At 36.0% G+C, this 26,710-nt stretch overlaps 2 protein-coding genes across 3 annotated transcripts in view; one reads left to right on the top strand and one right to left on the bottom strand.

The window, feature by feature from the left end:
- Positions 1-269: 269 nt before the first annotated feature.
- On the bottom strand, positions 270-5,135 carry LOC115232643 (HIG1 domain family member 2A, mitochondrial). Of its 2 annotated transcripts, XM_029802639.2 has the most exons (3): positions 4,910-5,135; positions 726-926; positions 270-489 (listed from the first exon to the last, which is right to left on the bottom strand). In XM_029802639.2, the coding sequence occupies exons 1-2, from the start codon at positions 5,061-5,063 to the stop codon at positions 760-762; spliced, it is 321 nt and encodes a 106-aa protein (XP_029658499.1). In that variant the 5' UTR covers positions 5,064-5,135; the 3' UTR covers positions 270-489; positions 726-759. The 2 variants fall into 2 exon arrangements, with proteins under 2 accessions (XP_029658499.1, XP_029658500.1); XM_029802640.2 differs by having other exon boundaries at positions 270-926; positions 4,910-5,134.
- Positions 5,136-5,260: 125 nt separating this feature from the next.
- The window catches only part of LOC115230424 (probable ATP-dependent RNA helicase DDX56), a 32,354-nt gene continuing 10,904 nt past the window's right edge, over positions 5,261-26,710 (top strand). The window contains exons 1-13 of the mRNA XM_029800621.2: positions 5,261-5,403; positions 7,902-8,063; positions 9,685-9,765; positions 10,770-10,843; positions 12,830-13,000; positions 14,363-14,453; positions 17,061-17,119; positions 18,203-18,307; positions 20,505-20,576; positions 21,644-21,751; positions 23,034-23,144; positions 25,076-25,176; positions 26,105-26,178. Coding sequence (XP_029656481.1) covers positions 5,341-5,403; positions 7,902-8,063; positions 9,685-9,765; positions 10,770-10,843; positions 12,830-13,000; positions 14,363-14,453; positions 17,061-17,119; positions 18,203-18,307; positions 20,505-20,576; positions 21,644-21,751; positions 23,034-23,144; positions 25,076-25,176; positions 26,105-26,178 — 1,272 coding nt within the window. The 5' untranslated portion in view covers positions 5,261-5,340. The remainder of the gene's footprint in view (positions 5,404-7,901; positions 8,064-9,684; positions 9,766-10,769; positions 10,844-12,829; positions 13,001-14,362; positions 14,454-17,060; positions 17,120-18,202; positions 18,308-20,504; positions 20,577-21,643; positions 21,752-23,033; positions 23,145-25,075; positions 25,177-26,104; positions 26,179-26,710) is intronic.

Below are 26,710 nucleotides of genomic sequence, written 5' to 3'. Positions count from 1 at the left end.
CCCATGGGCATATGGCATAGTGGTTAAGAGCACGGGCTACTAACCCCAAGATTCCGAGTTCAATTCCAGGCAGTGACCTCTAAATAATAATAACATCTAAAAATACCTTAGGAATAAGAACCCAGATTCGAAATTTCCCCAAGACACCTGATGAAGACTGGAGGGTATATCAGCTGAAACGTTGTGTTAACAACAAACAAGATGAGGACAAATATCCGTCAAATGTAAATAATTCCTCATCTCTTAAATATAGAACTGAAATCAGATAATTTTTAAAAATTTCTTTTAATATTACATTTTTTTTTATTGAGAATATGGAAAGGAATGTTACATTTCTGCCTTTTTTTTAAAGAGAATTGGCACCAACAATAACACAAGGTGAGTTCAATCAAGAAATGATAACATATGAGAAACTTAAATCACAAGATCTTCACTACACTCCATGGCATTTACTACTGAAGTTTCAGCTTGTTTCTGGTTCTTAAATATCTAGAAAAAAATATATCTCAATTAAAGTCCTGTATTTTCAAACATTTAACATTTTTATTAACTTTCTTAAAAGAAAGTCATAAACCATGTTAATTTGTAAATTAGAATTCTAGTATTTTTAACAATACAAGTTCAGGTCCTTTTTTTTTTATACTGTTTAGGTTAGCAAAACACTATGAATCCTAAAACAAGTATTTATATAAATATAAGAATGTTTCAAAATAAGAAACCAATACCTAGGACTATTTCTTTTGAAAATACTCAGGTCGACTACTTTTTATGTGTACGTGCACTATACAACACACCAGCCAGTATAGCAACAACAGTAAAGCCTTGTCCCATAATTCGTAGTCTCATCATCATCTGAGATCTCCTTTGGTTACCAGTCCTCATTTGCCATATACCATAAGACAGAGCAAATGTTGTCAGAGCAAGTCCTGAAAAAAAAAACAAAAATCCACACCAACATAAGAATTCTAGTATAGTTGTTATTATTATTATTATTATTATTATTCAGTAGTTTTATTTTTATAACGTGCTTTCACTTCACTACCGAGTGCAGCTCTGTGTGCCTTGGGTATGTGCTGTGATGCTCTTATGGTTACTGTATTGAAAGTGTTTTGCATAGGATGTGTGCAGTGCCCGGTAGTGCAATTTTCTGTATGTTGTATATATTTGTTAAGTCCAGGTGTTTTTGTTATGTATTTGTCTGAATACTTTTTAATCATACCTAATGTGCCCACTATGATAGTAATTGTTTGTTTTTAGATTCCACATTCGAGTAACCTCTATTTCCAAGTCTTTGTATTTTGAAAGTTTCTCCATTTCTTTTAGAGAAACATTGTCATCTGTTGGTATTGATACATCAATTAGAAAGCATCATTATTATTATTATTGAGTGAGAGAGCAGTGTGTGCCATCAAAGTGACACTTGGATATAAATATACGAAACCCAGTATACCCATCATGACTACTTGTCTGATAAGAGTACACCAGGCCCATGCATCACAACCATATGTGTGCGACATGGTGATCTCATATCAGGATAAACAGCACATGACCTTGCAGGTGGGGCCCAGTTAGAATTTTCTTCTGGTCGAGTAACCCATCCCACTCAAAAGGTCTCTGAATAAGGGTTGTTTAAGGATGTTAAACAAAACACCCATGTTTCCAGAGGTGAATTATTCAAACCCCAAAGAATCCCTCTCAACACATGGCTATGATGTTCCCCCACTACTTCTGCTCGTGATCAGAGATGCACATATCGTCAGCCACTAAGGGACATGCTCAACTGGTTAAGGTCAAACAACTGACAAGCAAATCTGTGGTATTGAGCAGAATATTTGATGTAGCCCATCTTTTATACCAAGACAAAACAATGTACATGATAACACTTCCAATCAGTTAAGATCAGAAGCCACGAGAGCCACTGCATCAGGGCATTTATTATTATTATTATTATTATTAGTTCAAATTCCACCAAGGTCGACTTTATCTTTCATCTTTTTGGGGGTCAATAAATCTTGTACCAGTCGAGTACTGGAGTTGATGTAATCGATTTACGGCTTCCCCTAGAATTTCAGGCCTTGTGCTTTTAGTAGAAAGGATTATTATTATCTGTTAAAAATCATTTATGGTCCTGTTAGAAGGCAAGCAGATAGAATTGTTAACAAGCCAGGCAAAATGCTTAGCAGCACTTTGTCCATCTTTATGCTCTGAGTTCAAATTCCACCAAGGTTGATTTTGTCTTTCATCCTTTCAGGGTCAATAAATTAAGTACCAGTCAATTACTGGGGTCGATGTAATCGACTTAACCCCCACCTCCATAATTTTAGGGATGTGCCTATAGTAGAAAGGATTATTATTATCTGTTAAAAATCATTTATGGTCCTGTTAGAAGGCAAGCAGATAGAATTGTTAACAAGCCAGGCAAAATGCTTAGCAGCACTTTGTCCATCTTTATGCTCTGAGTTCAAATTCCACCACGGTTGATTTTGTCTTTCATCCTTTCAGGGTCAATAAATTAAGTACCAGTCAATTACTGGGGTCGATGTAATCGACTTAACCCCCACCTCCATAATTTTAGGGATGTGCCTATAGTAGAAAGGATTATTATTATTATACATATTTCTATATTATTATTATACATATTTCTATATCTAAGATGAGTCACCGCAAGAATAATTCAAAACTACTAGACTATTTTTCTTGATATTGTGTCCAATCACTCTCGTTTTTTGATGACCCATGGAATAAAGGAATCTCAAACATGAAGAACAGTTAAGACATGATAACAAGAAGAGCATCTGACCAATCCTGTCTCAATTCTCAATAACAATCCATCCTAGTATGGAAAAAAATATATGAATGAATATTTTTATTGATCTTTTCACCAAACAATAGAAATAAAATGGCGAAGTGTGATAATAAACAATTTTTTTTTCAAAACCAATACAGGTGCTTTACCAGTTTGACATGGGTTCCAGTTGATCCAATCAACAAAACATGCTGCTCGTGAAATTAACATGCAAGTGGCTGAGCACTCTACAGACATGCATACACTTAACATAGCTCTCAGGGAGATTCAGAGTGACACAGAATGTAGTTCCTGAATTACAGGTACTACTCATTTTTATCAGCTGAATGGACTGGAGCAATGTGAAATAAGGTGTCTTGCTCAAGGACACAACCTTGAATTGACCTTATAATCATGAGCCAAACACCCAAACAACAAGGCTATGTACCTTCGTTATTTGATAAATAGATAACTCGTGAAAATACTCTCTACAAGCGTCAGAGATCATAGGCCACCATGCCAAAGTCAGAAAATTTTCATGACATTTTCCTCAAGAAAAAATACGATAATGGTTACCAGTTGTCTTCTGCCGGTTTATTTGTATTTCACTATGTTAGTCTCTTATTCTCTCAACCTTACTTTCGATGTACTGGGCTTTATTTAACCCTTAGAAAGCGGAGCTGGTCCCCTTGACACCAGAGATACTGGTAGGCCTATGTGACATGTCTAGGGACTAACCTTCCTCCGAGACAAGTAACCTTAACCCCAGGACTATTCCCTCTCCCACGTAACAAGGGCCCATGGCTGGTATTACTACCCTAAGTCAGAGTGAACCTGGGAGTAGTGGTGACCCATGGTAAATTCCATACACCTCAAAATTCCTGAACACCCGAGCTGTAATCTCACCATCAGATGCAGTTACATGTTTTGTCCAGAATATCTTAAACCTCCAAATCATCTTAAGTACCCTACACACACACACACATTTTTAGAAGGTTGTTTGATATGGCAGGTCAGAAAGCAACCATTGGTTTCGCACCTATAAAGCTAAGAGCTTTGTATGCAACTCATCAGACTTTAATGTTTTAGAATGTGCTTCTTTTTCTGATATATGAACAACTGACTGGATGGATGGATGGATGTTTCTTCATTAGCCACACAGGGCTGAACACGGAGGGGACAAAATACAAAGTAGAGCTTTTCTTTTTGGGGAGAGGAGAGAAAAAAAAGGTAGCGGGGTAGGTAGATAGATAGATAGAGAGAGAGATAGACAGACAAACGGACGGACATACATACTTTTACAAGCTGGAATTCAACACAAATGTTGGTTCAATGTTATTAAAATGTAGGTCTGCGGTCAAGTGATTACGAGTATTGAAGTTTCGTACCAGAAGTAAAAGTCTTCAGTTCAAGCCTTTAAATATTGATTTCTAATTTTAGGCACAAACCCAGCAATTTCCCGAGGAGAGAGTAAATCTGTTATATCGATCCCAGTGCTCAAGTGGTACTTATTCTATCGACACCGAAAGGATGAAAAGTACAGTCGACTTCGGCTGAGCTCAGAACGAAATGCCGCTAAGCATCTTATATAATAATGAAATTATTGTATACAGTGCAACGTGCTAACGATTCTGATAGCTCGCCGCCTTTAAAACTTTAAATATTGATGATCTAAAGATGATCAATCAAATTCTGTAGGAAATAGAAACAAACATTAAAGATGAATGCATATCCGAGATGAGTTATTGATATTATTACCATTTTTCGGAGAGAGAGAGAGAGAGTTAAAGTTTACTAACCAATCTGTTACAAAGAAGTTCAAAGTAGTGGCGGTCTTTATGAATATTGCAAGTTAAAAAACATTAATTTTTACTGATATTGCACTGAATTCTTTTTTCTAAAAAGTTATGAGCATTAAAAAATAAGAATTTTTACTCATACTTAGATGAGAAACTTGAAATTTAAATATATTAACTGAAGGACTAGGTTTATCAAAAGTGCTTGATAGTTAACGATACTATATCAAACTACAATTCTTATACTGAGTAAAATATGAATAATGAAGAATTTAATAAAGCCTAAAACGGGTTTAATGAAAAAAATATCCTTGTTATGTAACCTTACCGAAAGGGACAGCCGGGTTTTCTTTTGTTTTTCTGATAAGTTTTTCTTTTAAACCCTCTTCATATTTACCAAAAACTAATTCTTTTGGAGGTGGTAAATAAGCAAATTCCGGAACATCCATTTTCTCTATCTTTTTGGGAACATCGGAGGACATGATTACGGACGAAATGTCTTCAATAGTCTCCGTAGTCACCGGTTTGCGTTGAGTACCAACTGTTGCTTGATAATAAAGAGTATTATTACAATTACGTACTTTTGTGTTTTCTTTCTACTTATTTTTATTCATGTCATGAAAGCTTTAGTATTAAATTTATTTATAAATCAAAATTATCGGCAATGCTCGTATAAAGTAATATGTTGTAAATAATAACCGGAATTATTTTTAGAAGTGGTAGTTCACCGCTTTTCTCATTTCATGTGGTAGTCACATAATGGACGACGAAGACTGTGAAGTGCCTTTTCATGCGATGGGACTGGACGATAGAGTTCTTCAGGTATAAATCTATTAAGTTTTGTCTGTTTATAGATATAATTACAATAAATGTAAATTATCTACTTGATTTTTAAATTTAATGTCAGTGTTAAACTTTAGTAATATTTTCTCATTTGTTGATGACACGTGGTTATAACTAAGACAAATAACTACATTTCTCAGATTGTATTCAATCGTCTTTAAACAATGGAAGCATATTTTGGACAGTATAGCCAAAATACAATTTGTCATAAAAAAAAAAATCTTGACTGTGTGTAATTATAAATGCTTGTTTAATGAATCGTAAAATATTTGCTTCACTATCAGCATATGATCAGGACAAGCATGATATTGTCGTTAAATATCAGTTGGAAAAAATGAATTTGTTCTTGTTTCTAATGAAAGATTCGATCTTTTAATTCAATCATCATCATTATCTTAGTTAAACTGTTCATTTTTCTCAAATTGCATGGATTTGGATATTATTTCTTAAGTTCCTTGGGTCACAGGTATTCAAATCTTGAGCATCCCATTTTCTTCAGGTGTATTGTACGTATACAACACTGTGTTAAACTTGTAAAATGTGTTAAACTTTTAAAATGATAGGAGTGTAACACGAAAGATTTTGGCTGCTAGTTCTTGAGCAACAACACATGCTTCATTGATTTGTGATCTGTGTGTATACTAACAACATCATATCTTTAAGATCTAATCTTATAATTATCCCGATGTTATCTTTTCCTCAGTTACAATCCACTGTCAGCCTAAGACACTTTGTCACCAACTCCTTAATCCCATTGTCGCTGCGTTTCTTTTACACAGCTAATTCCTTCCAAACACTGCCACTTCATGTTTTCTCTACTTTTTGTACAAGTTTAACAATGGAGATGCAACGATATGCAACCAGTCATTTTCTTTAGCCCCTGCAGATTTCCAGCATTTAGGGCCCACATTTTGGTACTATACAACTTCACATTTATTTTTACCTTTTTTTTCATACAGTCTGCCTTTTGTACACCACAGAGAAATACTTTATAGCTAGTGGAAGTAACAGGTTCTTGTTTGGGCCAGGATCGTCTCTGAATGAGCTGACCACAGCTTAAACAAATGTGTTATAGCTGTGATCATTTTGTCTTTTAGTATATGTAGAGCTATATTGTCAATGTGCCCTTTTGAAGATATGATTTGAGGGAGATTTGGTTATTATCTCTACCTGGTTGAAAAGCTACATGAGGTTCTATCATCCACCAGCTTGAATTTCCTGGTTGAACATAGTTATTCTTTTCCTGTGTATCAAAGCCTTTCTCCATAAGGTACTGATATTTTGGGTTCTTGCTCTCTCTCTCTCTCCATACTGTAGCACTTTATTGCCATGTTGGCCTTTCAGCTTTTGACCAATAAACAGTTTTTCCATGTTTGGAACTTTTTTATGCTAAGAGAATAGCACCCTCATATTTGAACTGTTCTCATACCTTGTTCTTTCACCATCCATCAGACTACAGAGTGAGAAAGTTTTTCAGGAATCTTTTATAGACTGACGAAGTACAGTTGTTTGTTCTCCATTAAGAACTTTTCTTGCTGATGTCTCAGCAGAAACATGACGTACATTGTTGCACATCCTGACACAAAATCAAATTGCATTCTATCCAAATTGACTTTATGACTTTATCTTAAAGTAACTTAGTTTGGTGACGTTTTCAACCACTTTCATGAATTTGAGAAAATTGCCTTTGCAGTTACTTCTGTTCTACATCTTTGAACTTGTTGAGGACATTATTGTTGAGATGGTGAAAACAATATTGCAGTGCCTGTCATGGAGCATAACTTCTTGTACAACTTAAATGAATGAGTGACTAGTATGGTACCAACATAGTTTGATGCTTTCATTAATTTCAGTAATTACAACTAATGAGCCTGAAGTTTTCTGTCTTTGTGTCCTTTATTATCTTATTGATCATGTTTGCACTAACCTCTGTATCTAGCTTTGTTGTTAGTTTAGTAGATTTTTGCTATTTCAATTCATCATCATCATCATTTAACATCTGTTTTCCATCCTGGCATGGGTTGGATGGTTTGAATGGAGCTGCCCAGGTTCCATGTCTGTTTTGGCATGGTTTCTATGGCGGAATGCCCTTTGTCACACCAACCACTTTACAGAGTGTACTGGGTGCTTTTATACAACACTAACACAGGTGCTTTTACATGGTGCCTACACCTATGAGTCCACAAGATTAGGATTGCTCAGCTGAAGAGGGACGAAGGGGATATGCCTGATTGCAAGGACGATCATGATTTTACTTGGTTTGATGTCTCTTCTCAAGCATAGCAAACCACCAGAAGTCTCAGTCCCTTGCCATACCCTCTGTGAGGCCCAATTACATTCATCAAATTATAATTTGTCATTGTAATACTTCCACATCTCTGACAGTTAAAGCAAGTGTATCAGACTCAGTTCCAGCACTTCTCACAAACAACGTTCTAAATTCTTACATAATAATTTCTTTGACTTTATATTTTTAGTCCATTGCAAACCTTGGCTGGTCAAATCCAACCCTGATCCAGGAAAAAGCTATCCCACTAGCTTTAGAAGGAAAAGATATTTTAATCCAGGCTAAAACTGGATCTGGAAAAACTGCTGCTTTTGCAATCCCTATCATTCAGAAGATTTTATTGTCAAAACAAGTAAGTTGTTTTCGTTTTCAAACTAGTTGTATCCTTTTGTTTCTGTTAAAGTCCACTGTTTTTTTATCCAAGTACTTTTGAAAGTAATGAAGAATTTAGTGAAATAACTGTCATTATTAAGCCGATGTTTGCAATATAAATGAATATGAAATTTTGATGGTTTTAATTTAGGTAATTTTAAAATTTTAATTTTGCATCATAGAACTAGGGGCAGCTTCTGACAGATTAGTATCAAAGGGTTAAAAGAGCAAGTTGTTCATGCTCTAATGTACCAATTTTCACTGAGATGGAGAGAACTATCATTAATGAATATTGTCTTGGGCATAAAATCTATGTAATACCAGTGACAGGATTTGAACCAATAACCTTTTGGTTGATTGCCTAGTACCATTTAGCTTTATCCATCTTGTTTGTTCATTTTAATGTCTGATTTTCAATACTAGCTTGTGTTAGGTAAATATATTCACCAACTATTCCATGAGTGTAATGAATGTTTTTTACGTGCCACCAGCATGGGTGCCTGTTATGTGACACTGGCATCGGCCATAACTATGGTTTCACTTGGCTTGACTAGTCTTCTTAAGCACAGCATATCACCAAAGGTCTTGGTCACTTGTCATTGCCTCTAAGGCCCAATGTTCGAAGACAGCAAGTCAGTCACCCATTTTGGAGAAGTGCAGTTCTCAACACACACACACATGCATACTCACATGCATACACAAGCCATAAGCTTTTTCAGTTTACATCCAAAAAAATGCACTTTCAAGGTATTGGTCAACCCAAGGTTATAGTGGAAGGCATTAAGGTACTTCACAGTGGGACTGAACTTAGAACTATGTAGTTGGGAAGAAACTTCATGATCACACAGCCATGCCTGCACCTTGAAGTATTTGGATTTTAATTATAGTGTTTAGATCAGTGGCTCTCAATCTTTTTTCATTTATGTACCCCTTTGATTACTATTCCATTATAGTGAGCCCCTGTAGTCATTCCATATTTCATCATCATCATCGTTTAACGTCCGCTTTCCATGCTAGCATGGGTTGGACAATTTGACTGAGGACTGGCGAACCAGATGGCTGCACAAGGCTACAATCGAAATCTGGCAGAGTTTCTACAGCTGGATGCCTTTCCTAACGCCAACCACTCCGAGAGTGTAGTGGGGGGCTTTTATGTGCCACTGGCACGAGGGCCAGTCAGGCGGTACTGGCAACAGCCATACTCAAATGGTGTTTTTTACATGCCACCTGCACAGGAGCCAGTCCAGCGACACTGGCAAAGACCTAGCTCAAATGTTTTTCACATGCCACCAGCACAAGTACCAGTAAGGTGACACTGGTAATGATCACGCTCAAATAGTGCTTTTTCTGTGCCACCAGCATGGACGCCAGTTAGCTGCTTTGGCAACGAATACTAGTTTTATAGATACTTCTTTCAAAATTTCTATTTTGTCTTCCATAGATCAACTCGTGCAGGTTGAACTATGTAAAATGTTTAAAAAAGAAATTTAACTGTTTCTCACAATAAATACATCTAGTGAATGCCAGATACAAATACAAATAAAATTACTGTTAGCTTGTTAAAAAAAAAATTTGTTTGATATTTTTTTTTTATTCTTTAGTCAGCCGTTGAGCAGTCAGTGAGAGCCATAGTTGTTACACCATCTAAACAGCTCTGTGTACAAGCCTGTAAAGTTATAAAGGTGAGTGATACTTAACCATTTTTATATTTTACTCTTTCCTTCATTTTTTTCTCTCATACTATTTATATCTTCACTGCCATGCTGCTCACATTTTTGTGATTTCTCATACTTCCTATCTAAAACTGCAGTCATCTAATTTCATCAAACTTTTTTTCTATTAAATCTCTTGCAGGCTAATGAGACTGTCTCATTGGTTGCTCAGTCGGCTAGAAATAGTAGCTAAATATCCCTCATATTACACATGACCAGCTACCATAATCATCATTGTCACATTATTTGTCGGGTCTTTGCAGACACAACATATCTCCAGAGGTCTCGGTATTCCGTCATTACCTCTGTGAGACCCAACGTTCGAAAGTCATGCTTGACCACCTCATCCCATGTCTTCCTGGGTCTACCTCTACCCCGGATTCCTTCAACTGTTTGGGAGTGGCACTTCTTCACATATCTCTCCTCATCAATCTGTAGTACATGACCATACCAGTGCAGACGTCTCTCTTGCACGCCACATCCAATCCTTCTTATGTCCAGCATTTCTCTCAGAGCACTTACACTCTGCCGTGTATACACACTGACATTACACATTCAGCGGATCATGCTAGCCTCATTTCTTTCAAGCCTACGCATGTCCTCTGCAGTCACAACTGTGAAGCATGGCAGTTCGCACACATGTGTCGTGCAATCTACCTTTCACTCTGAGTGAGAGACCCTTTGTCACCAGTAGGGGTAGGAGCTTTCTGAACTTTGCCCAGGCTATTCTTATCCTAGTGGTAACACTCTCTGAGCATCCACCCCCACTACTAACTTGGTCACCTAGGTAGCGGAAACTATCAACTACTTCTAGTTTCTCCCCCAGGATTGTAATGGAATCTGTTTTCTGAGTATCAGTGGTGTCATATATATATATTTATATGTATGTATGTCTGTATTGAGTAGAATGCCAAGACATAATTGTTTCTCCCTTTCAACAACACCTTACCATTTTTTCCTGATACTCTTCACAGGAACTCAGTTATTGTTGTACCACAGAAATCCAATGTGTTGATATCAGCCCTAAAGAACCTCTTCCTGTTCAAAAGTAAGTTTTTTTTTCTTATTTTATAAATAAATGTATTTAATTATTTACTTTTTCTTGATATTCAGTTTCATCCCACCAATTAATGTTATAGATCATTATCATGTTCATGGGTTTTCTTTTACATTTGTATACAGCCACAAAATTTATAAGGGAGAAGTCTAGTAAATTAAATTGGCCCCAGGATATTACAAATATTTATTCTAGTAACATGGAGGTATAATAATAATAATAATAATGATGATGATAATCCTTTCTACAAGAGGTACAAGGCTTGAAATTTTGAGGGAGGGGGGCTAGTCAATTACATAGATCCCAGTGCTTGACTATTACTTAATTTGTCAACCTGAAAGAATAAAAGCAAAGTCAACTTCGGTGGAATTAGAACTCAGAATGTACAGTCAGAAGTAATGCAACTAAGTATTTTGTCTGGCATGCAAATGATTCTGTCAGCTTGCCATAATAATAAAAATGCATGCTTAAAAGGGATAATTTTTCATCAAGTTCTAACAAGGAACATGATGATTCTTTGAGTAAGAATTAGTTTCGAGTGCTAGCATTAAAAAGACATCTTCTGTAGAAGCAGTGTAAGGATTAACTGAGGAGTAGTTATGGCAAATCTAAGAAGATTAGACCTTATGTCAGAAGAGGAAAATTGTTGAATTGAGGAGAAAAGGATGTAAAACTGGTGGTGCCTGAAGTGGTGGCAGCAGTATTCTTCATTACCATTTTGATCTTTTCTCATCATCCTAATATTTATCATTGTGTCTGCCTCTGGTGAACTAGAAGCAAAAAAAAAAAGGTAATGTTATCCATTGTTATCTTTTTTTCTAAGATATCATCATTTCCCTATTTCGCCTCTGGCTGACCAATGCTATGTGAGTGGAATTGATAAAAGAAAGCGATTTTGTATATGTGTTTTGTTTTCCTATTGTCTGCACAAGCATTAACATTGTGCTGAGATTGTTTAATTTTAACATGTAAACATTTCTGGTTATTTAAGAGTTGCATGAACAATAGATAGTGTTTTGGTTGGCCAAAAGGTTTCTATGTGCAAAGTTTGTATTTTTTTTTCATTCTTCAGTTAGAACATTAATAACATTTAGAAAAATAACCAGATTCATATCAATGTCAGAAATAATATTGTTATAACGTTGCCAGCCTCGCCTGGCCCCCGTGCCGGTGGCATGTAAAAGCACCATCCGTTCGTGTCCGTTGCCAGCCTCGCCTGGCCCCCGTGCCGGTGGCACGTAAAAGCACCATCTGTTTGTGGCCGTTTGCCAGCTCCGTCTGGCACCTGTGCGGTCGGCACATAAAAAGCACCCACTACACTCACGGAGTGGTTGGCGTTATGAAGGGCATCCAGCCGTAGAAATACTGCCAGATCAGACTGGGCCTGGTGCAGCCTTCTGGCTTCACAGACCCCAGTTGAACCGTCCAACCCATGCTAGCATGGAAAGCGGACGCTAAATGGTGATGATGTACAACAATGTAGCAGATTGAGAGATGGAGAAATATATTCATGGTAAACTACATCTGTACATCACCTGTTATAGTTTATCCACAAGTGCAGGCTTTTCACTTTTATATTTTTTCTAACATTAGTTTCAGTTTTAAGGGAAATTTTAGCAGATTGAGGGGCTACAGAAAGGCTCCCGTGTTTGGCTTGTCCACATATCAATTTTCATTCATGGTATAAACTGCTCTCATTTTCCCAACCTTCTTAGGAAGAGCCATGTCACAATGTTTCTGATTCCCTTCTATAATAATTTGTATGAAGAGAATTAAGCTCGGCACAGTTGGTCACAAGCCAGATTGGTATATTTATGCAGTCCCTATTTGAGCATCACCTTTTTAGCTTTTCCTTCTGTAGTTGATCCATAAGGCATTATTCACTGTCACATGGAAGGCAAAATACTTTGTAATTTAAGATAGAAATTCGTTTTTTTTTTCATTAATTATATATATATATTCCTCTTTTTATTCCAGGCCTATTTTAATGGAAAAACCTGATATTGTTGTTGGTACACCATCAAGAATTCTTGCTCATATTGGTGCAAATAACTTATTTCTAAAGGACAGTATGGAATTTCTGGTTATTGATGAAGCAGACCTACTCCTAGCATTTGGTTACATCAATGATATGAAAGCTTTACTCAAGTAATTGTTTTTACTATTTGATTTAGTGTGTGAGAGTATGAATGTTTGTGTGTGTGAACTATTTTTGATTTTTGTTTCAAACTCTAGTTAATGTAGGCTGATGTAAATCTTTTTTTTTTATCTGTGCAAGAAATACAAGGATTGATTGAAAATTTTCAAAACTGCCAAACATTGAAAGAAGGTCAATAGAGAGGGATAGAGAGAGTGCAAAGTATGTGTGTGTATATGTCACAGATAGTGTACGTGTGTTTGTGTTGATAGAGTTTTAATAAGATAAAGATGAATACATTGTCTGGAAGGACATTGATAATTACAGAGATGTACTTACATAGCAAGTGACTTGATCTGAGATTGCATGCTGAAACAAAAACAATTGCAGCATAGAAGATGTTTGTAAGCCATTTCAGAGCACACGAAAGCCGTTAGCTTCACTTCAACATTTAAATTTAATTTGTGTCAAAATATTTTCGGCACTTTGAAACCGCGACCTGTTCACTGAAAACTTTGTGCAGCATGAAGTTTTGTCACTAAACAGGTTGTGGTTTCAAATGTTGAAGTGAAATTAATGATTTTTGTGTGTTCTTTAATGGCTTACAAATGTCTTCCATGCTGCAATTAATATTGATAATGTTTCCTGTAATAAAGAGTAGGGACAACCTATGTCAGTGTGTGTACGTCAGAAAGTCGACGTTTTTTTTTTTTCTTAGAGAGTGATAAACAGAGTGTGCAAAGACTATATGTGTGTATATGTCACATATAGCATATGCGTGTTTGTGTTGACCCGTTGGGTCACCTGAAGAGCCTGAGTTTCTCAGCAATGGGGATTTGTTTTGTGGGTTTTTTTTTTTCTTTTCCAGGTTATTTTGCATGCAAAATCATGCATAAATGGCTCCTTTTCCCAGAAAAGGAAAGATTTGGCTACTATTTCTTGCACACCCTGCTACCACGTAACAAGTATTTCAGGTCTTTTATTGCAAATAGCTGTTACGTGGTAGCAGAGTGTGCTAGAAATAGTAGCCAAATCTTTAGAGCTGAGATATGTTGAATGCATGAACGGGTCTTTTACGAAATATTTACCATATTTTTAAAGTCTTTTCACTTTAAAATATTTTTTAAATATGCCAAAAAAAATTTTTGTAATGGTATTTGCTTGAAAATAATTAAAACAAATATACTATTTCTGAGATATTTCGGGAACAAACAAACATCTTCTAGAGTTTTAGTATTATTGAGATTTGGTGATCACTGCCAAGAAAATTATTACCACGACATAATATAGAGTTTTGTCTTGTATTCTTATTTTAAATTTTATTTTTGGCTTTTTTTCTTTATTTCTTATATAAAAATATATACCTATTTCAGGCATTTCCCCAAAATTTATCAATCTCTTTGGGTCACTGCAACACTGAATACTGACATCAACACTTTGAAAAAGATGATATTGCATAATGCTGTAAGCATCAGTTAATTTCTTTTATTATTTTATTGCATTTAAGCATGCTTTAACTCCATCAATTTTGCCTGTATTGATATAGTTTGTGTTTGTAATATCACATCATTTTCACCTTCATTTTATTCTGCTGGAATAGATCGAACTATTTTTTACATCATATGTTTTGATCCTACCTCATCACTTTTATATTCAATGAGTCTGATTGAATAAAACATCAGATGAAACTTGAAGTTGGCAAGACAAGACTAGATGGTCCTCCCAATCCGACACTTCTCTGTTTGTTTGCCAACCACTTTACAGTATGTACCACCAGGTGCATTCTCTCATAGTACTAACATTATAGAGGTTGTGAAGTTCTCAGTGAGTCAGATATAAAAGGACCTCTCAACCTTGTCTTGTACTTGTTCACTAAGCACTCTGTAGGATGTACCAAGGAAAAGGCTTTCATCATGATACAGCACAGGTGGGGGTTGCCTTCTTCACTGTAAATGTTAAAATTACTTAATATGCTACAATGTGTTTTTAATCACGAATGTTTATGTTCCTAGTGTCCTTGCATGTCACCACCTGAGTGATGTTGCGTTTATTAGATTTTCTGTAAACAATACATCAAATAACTCTACGTGTGTGATGACCAGTGGAATAAAGAGTACCTTACTTGAAAAACAGGTATGGGTGGAAAGAAGAAGAATGCCATTTGACCATAAAATACTTATTTCTTTACTACCCACAAGGGGCTAAACACAGAGAGGACAAACAAGGACAGACAAACGGATTAAGTTGATTATATCGACCCCGGAAGGATGAAAGGTAAAGTCGACCTTAGCGGAATTTGAACTCAGAACGTAGCGGCAGACAAAATACCGCTAAGCATTTTGGCAGGCGTGCTAACGTTTCTACCAGCTCGCCACCTATTTTATTTGACCATAAAATACTGCCTCAGTAACTCTTTACCCAGCCCATAACTCATCATCATCTTCAACTTCACCATGCTTGCTGAGGCAGATTTTCTACATCCAGATATACCCTTCCTGTTGCCAACCCCCACCTGTTTCCAAGTAAGATAATATCTCCCATAACAAAAAATGTTTTCACAGAAGATTGAAAATGAACAACACTGCTGGTATGACAGTGACACACATTTACAACTATCACATAATGTCAGAGCAAGAGACACAAACACACACACATAGGTACAAAATGGGTTTGTTTTGGTTTCTGTTTGCCAAACCCACTGACAAGGTTTTGATCAGTATGGGACTGTAATAAAAGACATTTGTCTAAGGTGCCACACTAAGACTGAAGCCTGGAATTGGAAAGCAAACAGTATGGAAAAGTAGACATAGAACAAACAAATGATATAGGTATGCTTGCACATGATACCTGTAATTTCCTTTCCCCTTAATCTTTTTCATGCTTTACGGGTAGTCATTAGAGGTGCTACTATATCTAATGGACAGTTGCCTATATTTTTAGGTGGTGGGCATTTACAGTTTATTGATTTGTGAAATATGAATCATTTTTAATATTTAGTGAATGCCTACATAATATTAGTGTAATCACTTCATGCCTGCTAAACATATATACCTTCCATTATAACACTTTCAAAGGTGATGGAGCTTTATAATTAATTGTGGGCTAACATACTAAATATAATGTAATAAAAAGAATTTTAAGCCTATTGAACTTACATTCTTTAAGGAAAAGTAAATAAAGAGAATTAATAGCAATTATCAAGAACAAGGGAGAGAACTCTAATTGATTAGGCAGATATAGTGCAAGCTGAGTTTGATTGTGGTAATAACTCTGTATATGTTTCGATTTTATGAGACCTCCTCAACTAAACAGCAGTCTGACATACTTTCCAAAACTTAAAATGACTTGCAAGGATATAGATTTCAGTGAAAGTCCTCCTCTGCTAAGTACATCTAACCTATCAAATATAGTCATGTTTCCTACTATAAGCATACAAACTTTTTCACCATCTCCAGTGACCTATCTTGAAATCTACATATTTTAACAATTCCAATTTTCTATTTTATACAAAGAAATATTCAACCATGACTATTTCTGGACATTTGCCCAAACCCAAATTTATTTTTTGCTATGGAATATTGTTCCTTTATCTAGAATGATGTATTGCTTTGAGTCCTTGATATCTTAGACTGCATTATTTTTTCATCCTAGAACCACTTTATACCATTAACATAACAGGCTTTGTTTTTCAGATTTTGCTGATTATCTCTTAATTCTTCCCTACTTTCATTCAAACCTGTCTATTGCACCAAATTTCCTGCATGGCATTTTTCAGTCTGTCTGTCTCTCTCTCTCTCTCATGCTTTCCTTAAGTGTTATATGTGGAACATTATTCTGAGGACCCCTGCTTTACCCTTACAGTACCCATCAACTTATATTGCAACAATTGCAATCTTTCCTTCATTCTACTCAAAGTTTACCCACATACTTTGAAGAGTAACATTTCCTTTCTGCAGACATTACATAAGAATCACTGATCTTATTGTAGAAAGTACCAAACTACAGGCACACATTTTTGCACTTATTGTCAATATTGTTAGAACATTTTCTTACTTTTTGTTAATCATTTAGGTGGTTTTGAAACTTGAAGAACCTCAGATACCAGAACACTTGATGCAATATCACATTATGTGAGTATTCTAGCTATTCTTGTTTTTTTTTAATTTTTTTTTTCAAAAGTAAAAATGATTTTCTTTTTTGTAAATACTTCAATACTTCACATGTGTGTGTGTGTATATATATGCATACATTCGTACATATAAATATATATGTGTGTGTGTGACTGGTGTTTGGCCAAGCATGATCTTTCTTTCTTGGCTCAACTGCCAGCCACAAAGCATCTCTTATATTCCTGTCTCGTGACTTTCATCTCTTATGTTCATCTCCTATATTCCTCCTCAAGGTTTTTACTCTACACATGCCAGCTCAACTTGATTCGTCTTTATTGGTCAAATGACACCTGTTGTTATTTTCTTGTTTGTATTTGTAATTTTGTAACATTTTCTCTGTCTTTTTATCTTTGTTGTCATACAAATTCCTTTGCTTTCTCCCAAAAAATTCATTGCTCTTAGCTTAGATTTTTGGGGCCAGCCAGATTTGAACTGGCCAAAACTGTAAGGATGATCTGAAAACTTGACTGATGAGAGAAGGCTGCGAATGACCCGTCCTTGTTTTTTCCTGTCTGTCTTTGTATTGTCTATCTGTCTGAATGTTTTATTGTTGTCTGTTGCATTCTTGTTCCATTTTTGGATTTATATATATATATGTGTATGTAGTATTGGCTTTGTTTTGTTTCCATCTATCAAATCCATTCACCAGGCTGGTTGACTTGGGGCTATAGTAGAAGGCTCCCCATGTGACACAGTTATACTGACCTGCAAGGTAGTAAAGCATGCTTTTTAACCACACAGCCATGCCTGTACATCATATATATATATATATATATATAATGATCATCATCATTTAACATTCATTTTCCTAGTGGCAACCACTTTACAGAGTATAGTGCTTTATTCTGTGACACCAGCACTGGCAGGGTCACCATGTAACCTTATAAGACAAAGTCCCCTTGACTGGTGAGGAGCAGTATTGAGGGAGGTGGCTTTGTGCCAGTGTACACATATATCTTCACTCTCTCATTTTCTATATCTTGCTACCAGTTAATGTTTTACTAACATTGCTTACCTTTAAAAATGTTTGTATCTTTATGACAGGGTGGAAGATGATGACAAATATGCTTTGATGTGTGCTCTGTTCAAACTGAAGTTAATTCGCGGAAGATCCTTAATGTTCGTCAACACAATTGATGAGTCCTACAGGTAAAATTTATTTATGGATGTTCTTGTATTCTTTTTTTTATATTTATGCATATATTTTTCCCTGCTACTTTAGGTGGAATAATTCTGTATATTCAAAAGTTTGCATGGTGTATAGAACAATATTAACTTTGCATATATATATATATATATATTTATGTGTTTAAATATAATCATTGATTGTAATTTGATTCCATTGGTACTGTACAGCACTATACAGTCGTGTGAAGGTGAGTGGTTTAGTGGTTTAGGTATTTGGCTCATGATTGTAAGGTTGTGAGTTCAATTCCCGGTGACGCATTGTGTCCTTGAGCAAGACACTATTTCACGTTGCTTCAATCCACTCAGCTAGAAAGAAATGAGCAGTACCTTATTTCAAAGGGCCAGCCTTGTCATACTCTGTGTCACGCTGAATCTCTTTGAGAACTATGTTAAGAGAACATGTGTCTGTGGAGCGCTCAGCCACATGCACATTTATTTCCCAAGCTGGCTGTTCCATTGATCCAATCAACTGGAACCCTTGTTGTTGTAACTGACAGTATGCCAGTAAGTAAAACAGTTGTAAAATGTGACCATTTTGTTTCCTTTTGCCCTTACATGAATTGATGTCTCTATTATCTAAAATTATTTTTTGTGGCATCTCAAAAAACATGGCAATTTTTGTCTTTTGATTGAAGTGAAAATTTCTCTGTCCCCGTCTCAAATCAAAAACATAGATGTGACTGAAATCCAAATCACTGGGGAATTTATGTGAAATCTTGGTTCTCCAACATAAGTGTAGTCATTGATTTTTCTTCTAAAATATCGACATCAAACATTGAACATCTCATACCTTTTATCTTTTGGTTTGTAGCTGCATATAGAGATCTGTAACAATATAGCTATAATATCTTAAAATTTCAACTCTTGTCAAATGAGGCTCTTCCTAGATCCAGATAGACAACTAGTGTTCCCTTGGGCATCACTGGTAATTCCTTTAATATCTGATGCTACTCTTAATAACTGCAAACCCTCTTGAAGCTTCGCAGATGTTGCTGTTTTCAACTGAGTAGAATCACCTTTAGCTTAAAGGAACCATCATATGTAATGCATTTCTTCATTATGTAGATAATGGTTACCACTGTATAGCTATAATTTTGGTGGGAAATTTTGCTGCAATATAAAAATTGCTAAAAAAGAAACTACTTATGAGAAAGCATCAAGTAGACAGAATAAGATATATTAAATATCTTACTTTACACTTAATTATTAATGACTGTCTCACCTTGATATGAAAGATTGATAAACAATAGTGAGAAATTGTTCCTTCAACCTAATGTAGAATAATAGATATTGTTGCCTATAGCAACAAAAAATGGCTGTGTGATTAAGGAGTTTGGTTCAAAATTATGTGGTTCTAGGTTCCCACTAGTACCTTAGGCTAGTGTCTTAGCCTCTGCAAAATGTAAACCTTATAAGGAAAAGTGGATGAGTGAAAACAGTATGGGGTTTTCTTGGAGGGACATTATTTGTTCCCGAGTGGTATGCTGAATCTGTTGCTCAGTCTAATATGCCCACCTAGTCCTTGGGTACCTGTAGCAAAGTTCACTCTTTTACAAGCATTAAGGCCAAGTCTCCAGGCTGAGGAATAACCTATGAGTTATGACTTTATCCTACCTTTTCTCCAATTATATGATGGCAAGTAATGATATTTTCTTTAATTAGTCTTTGTATTATCTAAGGACTAATTTGCTTAGATGAATATATAAAGGTTTGAAAGAGTATCAATCAATAACATAAAGCACATTTTTTAAAATTTTCAGTCATTGTTTTATCACAGTGTCTTATGTAACTGGTCATTGTATACTGTCTTATACTCTTAAAACTAATTATCTATGCAGTTTCAGTAAAATTTAGTAAATATCAATCTCCTGTATACTGGAATACATATGTTTGCATTATTCGCACATAAATATGTTTTGATATATAAAACACTGTAAATAATGTGAATATTTTATCCTAGAGGGGTATGATTTGAGAGAGATTTGGCTGTGATTTGTAACAAGTGACCATCATAGGAATTTTCTCTTTAGCTCATGATAAATGTTAATACTGTACTTGGGTTTATTCACTTAGTTATGTTCTTCACTACAAAAATACACCCTGTACTTACAAAGAGACATTTTTTAATGATCTTTGTAATTATTTCTTCATAATACAGATTGAAAATGTTCCTGCAGCAATTTGGAATAAAATCTTGTATACTTAATAATGAGATGCCACTAACTTCTCGGTAAGTTTATTTTCTAATTATTATTATTATTTAAGCTAACTTCTTTAGTCTTCCTGGTATTTGGACAAATCAACAAATTTTGATGGAAGGTATTAATTTAAATAGCTTTGAAACAAAGTTTGTGTCATAGAACACAAGAGTTGGATGGTCTGCAAGGGGGACTATGTTGAAAAATAAGCCTCATTTCGTCACATTTGTAGTTGAATGTGATGTTGGCAATTGTTGGGTGCCTCACATTTCCTTACATAGTTGTAGAAAGGAAAAAATAGCAGGAACACAAATCTCCGAACAAATAACAATAATAATTTATTTTCGCCGAAATAAGCATTTCATTTCTGGACATTGGTAGCCTGGACGTCTGGGGTTGGAACCAGCAGAGTCGATTTAAATCACTGTTGTTGAAGGCATTCTTCACAGCCTGCCAAGTTGTATTTTGCCTTCACTCGGAGCTTGTCTGGTCGTGTCTGATTCTGTCGGCAGCAGGAAGCAAAAGAAAGAATGGCGGTAAAAGCTAGCTGCTGCTGATTACTGCGCATGCACATAAGGGACTTCTGGCAGGCCTTCTGGAAGACACTAATCCTTGCGCTGACATATGAAAATTCCAAAATGGCATCTGGAACCTGGCATCACTACACATTCCATGAGTGTTTCTTTAAAAATTCCTATTTTGTTTTTCACACATTAACTTGTGTAGATTGAACTATGTAGAACGTTTGAGAAAGAAACCTGGCTGTTTCTTGCAATACACACCAATACATACACCTTTTCAGCAGCCTTAAAATATTGTGGATCCCCAAATTACTATGTTGTTGTGTGGGCCCCCAAAATTCTTATATAGACCATGGTTGAGAACCACTGCTTTAAATGATGATGAGGATCTCCATGTGGTATGCAGGTAACCAATATCTTGTGAGTTTGTGTTAGATATAGAACAGGCTTACATTGATTTGCATTGATTTTATTCCAATCCTCAACTACCTCCTTACTGTTAGAAAGAATGCACTAGAGTCATCACCAGTTCTATGAATTCTGTATTGTGTAACTGTAAAAATGTTCTTGACTTTCAGATGTAACATAGTAGATGAATTCAACAGAGCAGTATATGATAACATAATAGCTACTGATGAACAGATTTTTGAAGATGATGCTGAAGACACTAAAAAGAAAACAAAAAAGTAATGTTGCAATTTTCTATTTCGTTTTTTTTTTTTTTTTTTTTTGTGCTTCAGTTAGTAAAATTCATTTAGACTTGTTCTGTATCTTGATGCCCTTTCTGCCACAATGCCATTCATTTTTGACAAGTCAGTAATGGAGCTTCTATGGTCACTCAACCTGCTAATAAAAGCGACCAAATCTTTCAAACTATCTTGAAACAGGAAGGACTCACACTTGATAATGTAGTTCTAGATAACCACCACTCCCTCAAAAAAAGTAAGTGATGTCATGGCTGGAATCCCTTTGATCATAGGTCTTTTTGGTCTGGATTGATCTGTTGACCTGGAGCTAAATAGCAACTGTGATTATAAGTGGAACTTTAAAAAAAAATTTTTTATTATCCTAACCAGCATGTGGTTCTCTTTAGATCATCATCATCATCATCGCTTAACGTCTGCTTTCCATGCTAGCATGGGTTGGACGATTTGACTGAGGACTGGCGAACCAGATGGCTGCAATCTTGATCTGGCAAAATTTCTACAGCTGGATGCCCTTCCTAACGCTAACCACTCCGAGAGTGTAGTGAGTACTTTTATGTGCCAAGGGCACGAGGGCCAGTCAGGCGGTACTGGCAATGCCCATGCTCAAATGGTGTTTTTTACGTGCCATAAGACTTTACAGTTATTAAAGAAGTATATGTATATATGACTGGTGCAGATGGTTGTTTGGTTGAGAAGCTTGATTCCTAAACATGTGGTCTTCGGTTCAATCCCACTGTATGACATCTTGGGTAAGCATCTTCTACTTTAGCTCCAGGCCATCCAAAACCTTTTGAGTGGATTTGATAGATGGAAGCTGAAAGAAGCCCATCATACATATGTGTGTGTATGTGTTTGTATGTGCCCTCATCTAGACTTTGCGTGGTAGTTGTAAATGAGTTAAAGTTGTTGATTTCCAGTCTGTGTAAAGCTCTTTCCTTCCATGCATTCTTGCCATGCTGTAACCATCAAAATGTGTCCAGTAATGGGAAAATGTTACCTTGCTTGGAAACATGTGAGGACTGGTGACAGCAATGGCATCCAACAATAGGAAACATACCTCAACAAATTTTCTCTGGCTCTCATGCAAGCATGCAAAAATGAATATTAATGATGACTGAGTAGCTTAACTGGAGGGATGTATTTATTGTGAATAAAGACTAAGTGGCTTAATGACTTATGTGTGACCTTATAAAGGAAAAAGCAAGTGTTTTTGCTTATTTGTTTGTTTTTTTTTATAACATTTCCCTTGCATGTATTACAGGGAAAATGATGGCTGTGGTGTTTCACGAGGTGTTGATTTCTACAATGTCTCAAACGTTATCAACTTTGACTTCCCAGAATCTGTGAACGCTTATATTCATCGCATTGGAAGGTTAGTTAAATTTTTGTCTTGATAAAAGTTCACGCGTATCTCTACTTAGGTTCCATTAGAATTGATGGTACTTGTGATTGTAGTTCAGAGGTTCTCAAACTTTTTGGGCCATTGCCCCCCACCCCACCCCATGGCCACATAATACCCTCAGCGACCCCACCCCTATTTTTATGTATAAATGAAAATTCTATATTTTACTAATTTATATAAACTATGAATCATTTGATATTTAATATAATATTGTATAATTTGTATACAATATTATAATAATATTATAAATCCATAAACGTCTCCCAATGCCTCCTTTTTCCCTACTGCCCATCTGGACCCTCTCAACGCCCTCGTGGGGTAGGGGGTAGTGTCCACTTCAGAAACTATGCTGTTGTTAAAAAACATGTAAAAAGAAAGTAAGCAGATTCCATAATCAATTGTGCTACTTCACAAGCATGTGAACATCACAACATTACACCTACCATTTTACTCTTCTATAAAAGTTCCCAAGCTTTGTGCTTACTTTAAGCACCCTCCTTGAGACTTCAGCATAATCAGATGTATACAATATTATAATAATATTATAAATCCATAAAAGTCTCCCAATCCACTGCCTTTCTCCCAATGCCTCCTTTTTCTCTACTGCCCATCTGGACCCTCTCAACGCCCTCGGGGGGTAGTGGGTAATGTCCACATTCAGATCATAAAATATGATTTTAGTTGTATCCATTTTTACTATCTTTTAATGCAGATGGATTTTGAAAATTTGAATATTAACATGAATTTTTAAGCTATAAGGTTATTTTGTTCATATATGTATCCTCATCATCATCATTTCACGTCCGCTTTCCATGCTAGCATGGATTGGATGATTCGACTGATGTCTGGTGAACCAGATGGCTGCATCAAACTCCAATCTTGATTTGGCATAGTTTCTACAGCTGGGTGCCTTTTCTAACGCCAACCACTCCGAGAGTGTAGTGGGTGCTTTTACGTGCCACCAGTACGAGGGCCTGTCAGGCGGTACTAGCAATGGCCACACTCAAATGGTGCTCTTTACGTGCCACCTGCACAGGAGCCAATCCAGCAGCACTGGCAACGACCTCACTCAAATGTTTTTTTCATGTGCCACCAGCACAAGTGCCAGTAAGGCGACGCAGATAACGATCATGCTCGAATGTGCTTTTTATTTAGCAGGAGAATATCTTTTTTGTTTGGTTTTTTTTTTGGCTTGGCATATTGCCTCTGGATACAACACAATTATGGTTTATGAAACTGGTGGTGCATTTGAGTTGTGAGTGTCAGTGTGGGTAACTACTAGACAATAGAATAAGCCAGTTGATGAGAGAGAGAGAGCACCTACAATAGCAGAACTGAAGCAAATAATGAAAGACTAGGACAAAAAAAAAAGCTGCTACTTAGAGAAATGCAACTTTTCATCATTGCTTTCAATTGTAATAGGGTCTTTTCTACTCTAGGCACAAGGCCCAAAATTTTTGTTGAGGGGGCAGTCAATCAGATCAACCCCAATACGCAACTGCTACTTAATTTATCGACCCTGAAAGGATGAAAGGCAAAGTCGACCTCAGCGGAATTTGAACTCAGAACGTAAAGACAGATAAAATACCGCTAAGCATTTTGCCTGGTGTGCTAACGTTTCTGTCAGCTCGTCACCGTTAAATTGTAATAGGACGACAGGATTGTCTGCATGTGTAAACCAATGCATTGATTTGCGTGTCTTCATCTCAAAAGGAATGGGGTTGATGTGATTGAATAAAACCTTTTAAAAGCTGTGCTCCAGTATAACTAGTCTGGTAATTGAACTAATAAAAAGTTAAATATGTTTGTCATTTACATTATTGCAAATTAAACATCATAACTCTTGTATTCCTGTTTGTTTCATGCATGCTAATATTTTGTGTTGTGAAATATATTCCCAGAACTGCTCGTGCTAAACAGAAAGGTACAGCTTTATCATTTGTAAATAGTAAAGAGAGAGAAATCTTTGATGAAGTCGAGGAAGTTATAATACAAGAATCAGGTATGATTCTCTTTGCATTTTTACAATGTTTTTCATGGCAAATTTTCAGATTTTCATATGAATTCTTAATGTAGGTAGATATTTTGGGGGCTGAAATGTATTTTTTAATGCCAGCCACAGAACACAAAGGGAATGTAGTTCTTAATTGTAACTAAATAAAAGAAGTTTGAATAATGTTGATGAAGATTACAATACTTTGGCCATTGTAGTATTAGACCTTGATGTTGCTAGTCTAGTACATTACTTCACGCCTTACTTCCCTGGGCATGGATACATTGAAACTCCGACATCTGGCAGCTGACTGGGCAGACACCCATAAAATTATTAACCATCTTACAAACAAAAACTCTGAACAAACGCCCGTGGGCATATTTACAAAGTAAGAAAACAGCACAGCTCCCATGACTTTAGGAAACATTTTTTCACGCTGAGAGTTGCTGAAGCATGAAACAAACTGCTGGCATCAGTTGTTAGTTGTCGGAGCACTGCATCCTTCAAAACTTCCATGCTTTCTGAGATTCACCAACACTACACCTGATTTTCTCCCCTCCATACACACACAAGCATTGCATCCTTCAAACACACACAAGCACTGCATCCTTCATAACTTCCATGCTTTCTGAGATTCACCAACACTACACCTGATTTTCTCCCCTCCATACACACACAATCCTGTATCTGACTCATACATTGTTCGCTTTCCAGACATTTGTACATTACTGCATACACTTTATATGCACTTTCTGACAAGTTGTGGTGCACCTGAGCACTGTATACAATAATTTCATTATTATTATTATTATCATTCAGATGAGTCCAAAGTTCTTAGTTCTTCTTTGTTGATATGTATTGGCAATTTCAGTTGTGCTGTTTTCTTTTCATTTTTATATAATAAAATATTCTAAAATGTTTCTCTACTTTCTTTTAGGAGATAGTGGAAGCAATTTCAAACCATTCAACTTCAATATGAAGAGAATTGAAGGTTTTCAGTACAGATCAAAAGTAAGCAACATTCTTTATTTGTAATCCTGTTCTTAAAAATTATTTTTATTGCTTCTTAATCACATCAAAATTAATATAATTTGGATTTAATAAATCCAAATGAATAAAAACTGAGACCATGATGACCCAGCCAATCCATACCAGCTTGGAAAGAAGCCTTGAATTAATTATTTCAAATTTTGGTACAAAGTATTTTGGCAAATCCCATGACGCTTCTTAGTTTTTGTAATGATTTACATGTTATACTTAAAATTATAGTTATTACTTAAAATAGTTATACTTAAAATTATAGTTATATTATTGGCGTTAGGAAGGGCATCCAGCTGTAGAAACATTGCCAGATAAGACCGGAGCCTGGTGCAGCCTTCTGGCTTCCCAGATCCCCGTCCAACCCGTGCTAGCATGGAGAACAGACGTTAAACGATGATGATGATGATTACTGTCAATAAAAATGTTCAGCACACAAGTAGAAAGAATGATAGTTTGTATCTTTTCACTCGCACTGAGTAGCTTTGCCTTACAAAAGGCTCTC

The sequence above is a fragment of the Octopus sinensis genome, linkage group LG2 (assembly GCF_006345805.1).
Source record: "Octopus sinensis linkage group LG2, ASM634580v1, whole genome shotgun sequence".
In the NCBI taxonomy this organism is placed as follows: domain Eukaryota; kingdom Metazoa; phylum Mollusca; class Cephalopoda; order Octopoda; family Octopodidae; genus Octopus; species Octopus sinensis.
Note: the sequence above shows the minus strand (reverse complement) of the source record. Positions and strands in the feature narration are given on the sequence as shown.

Excerpts from the sequence above, each read along its gene's own strand:
- LOC115232643 (XM_029802639.2), bottom strand. The coding sequence starts at position 5,063 with ATGTCCTCCGATGTTCCCAAAAAGATAGAGAAAATGGATGTTCCGGAA. Across the intron at positions 927-4,909 it reads AAACCCGGCTGTCCCTTTCG|GACTTGCTCTGACAACATTT; the intron begins GTAAGGTTACAT and ends TTTTTTTTTCAG.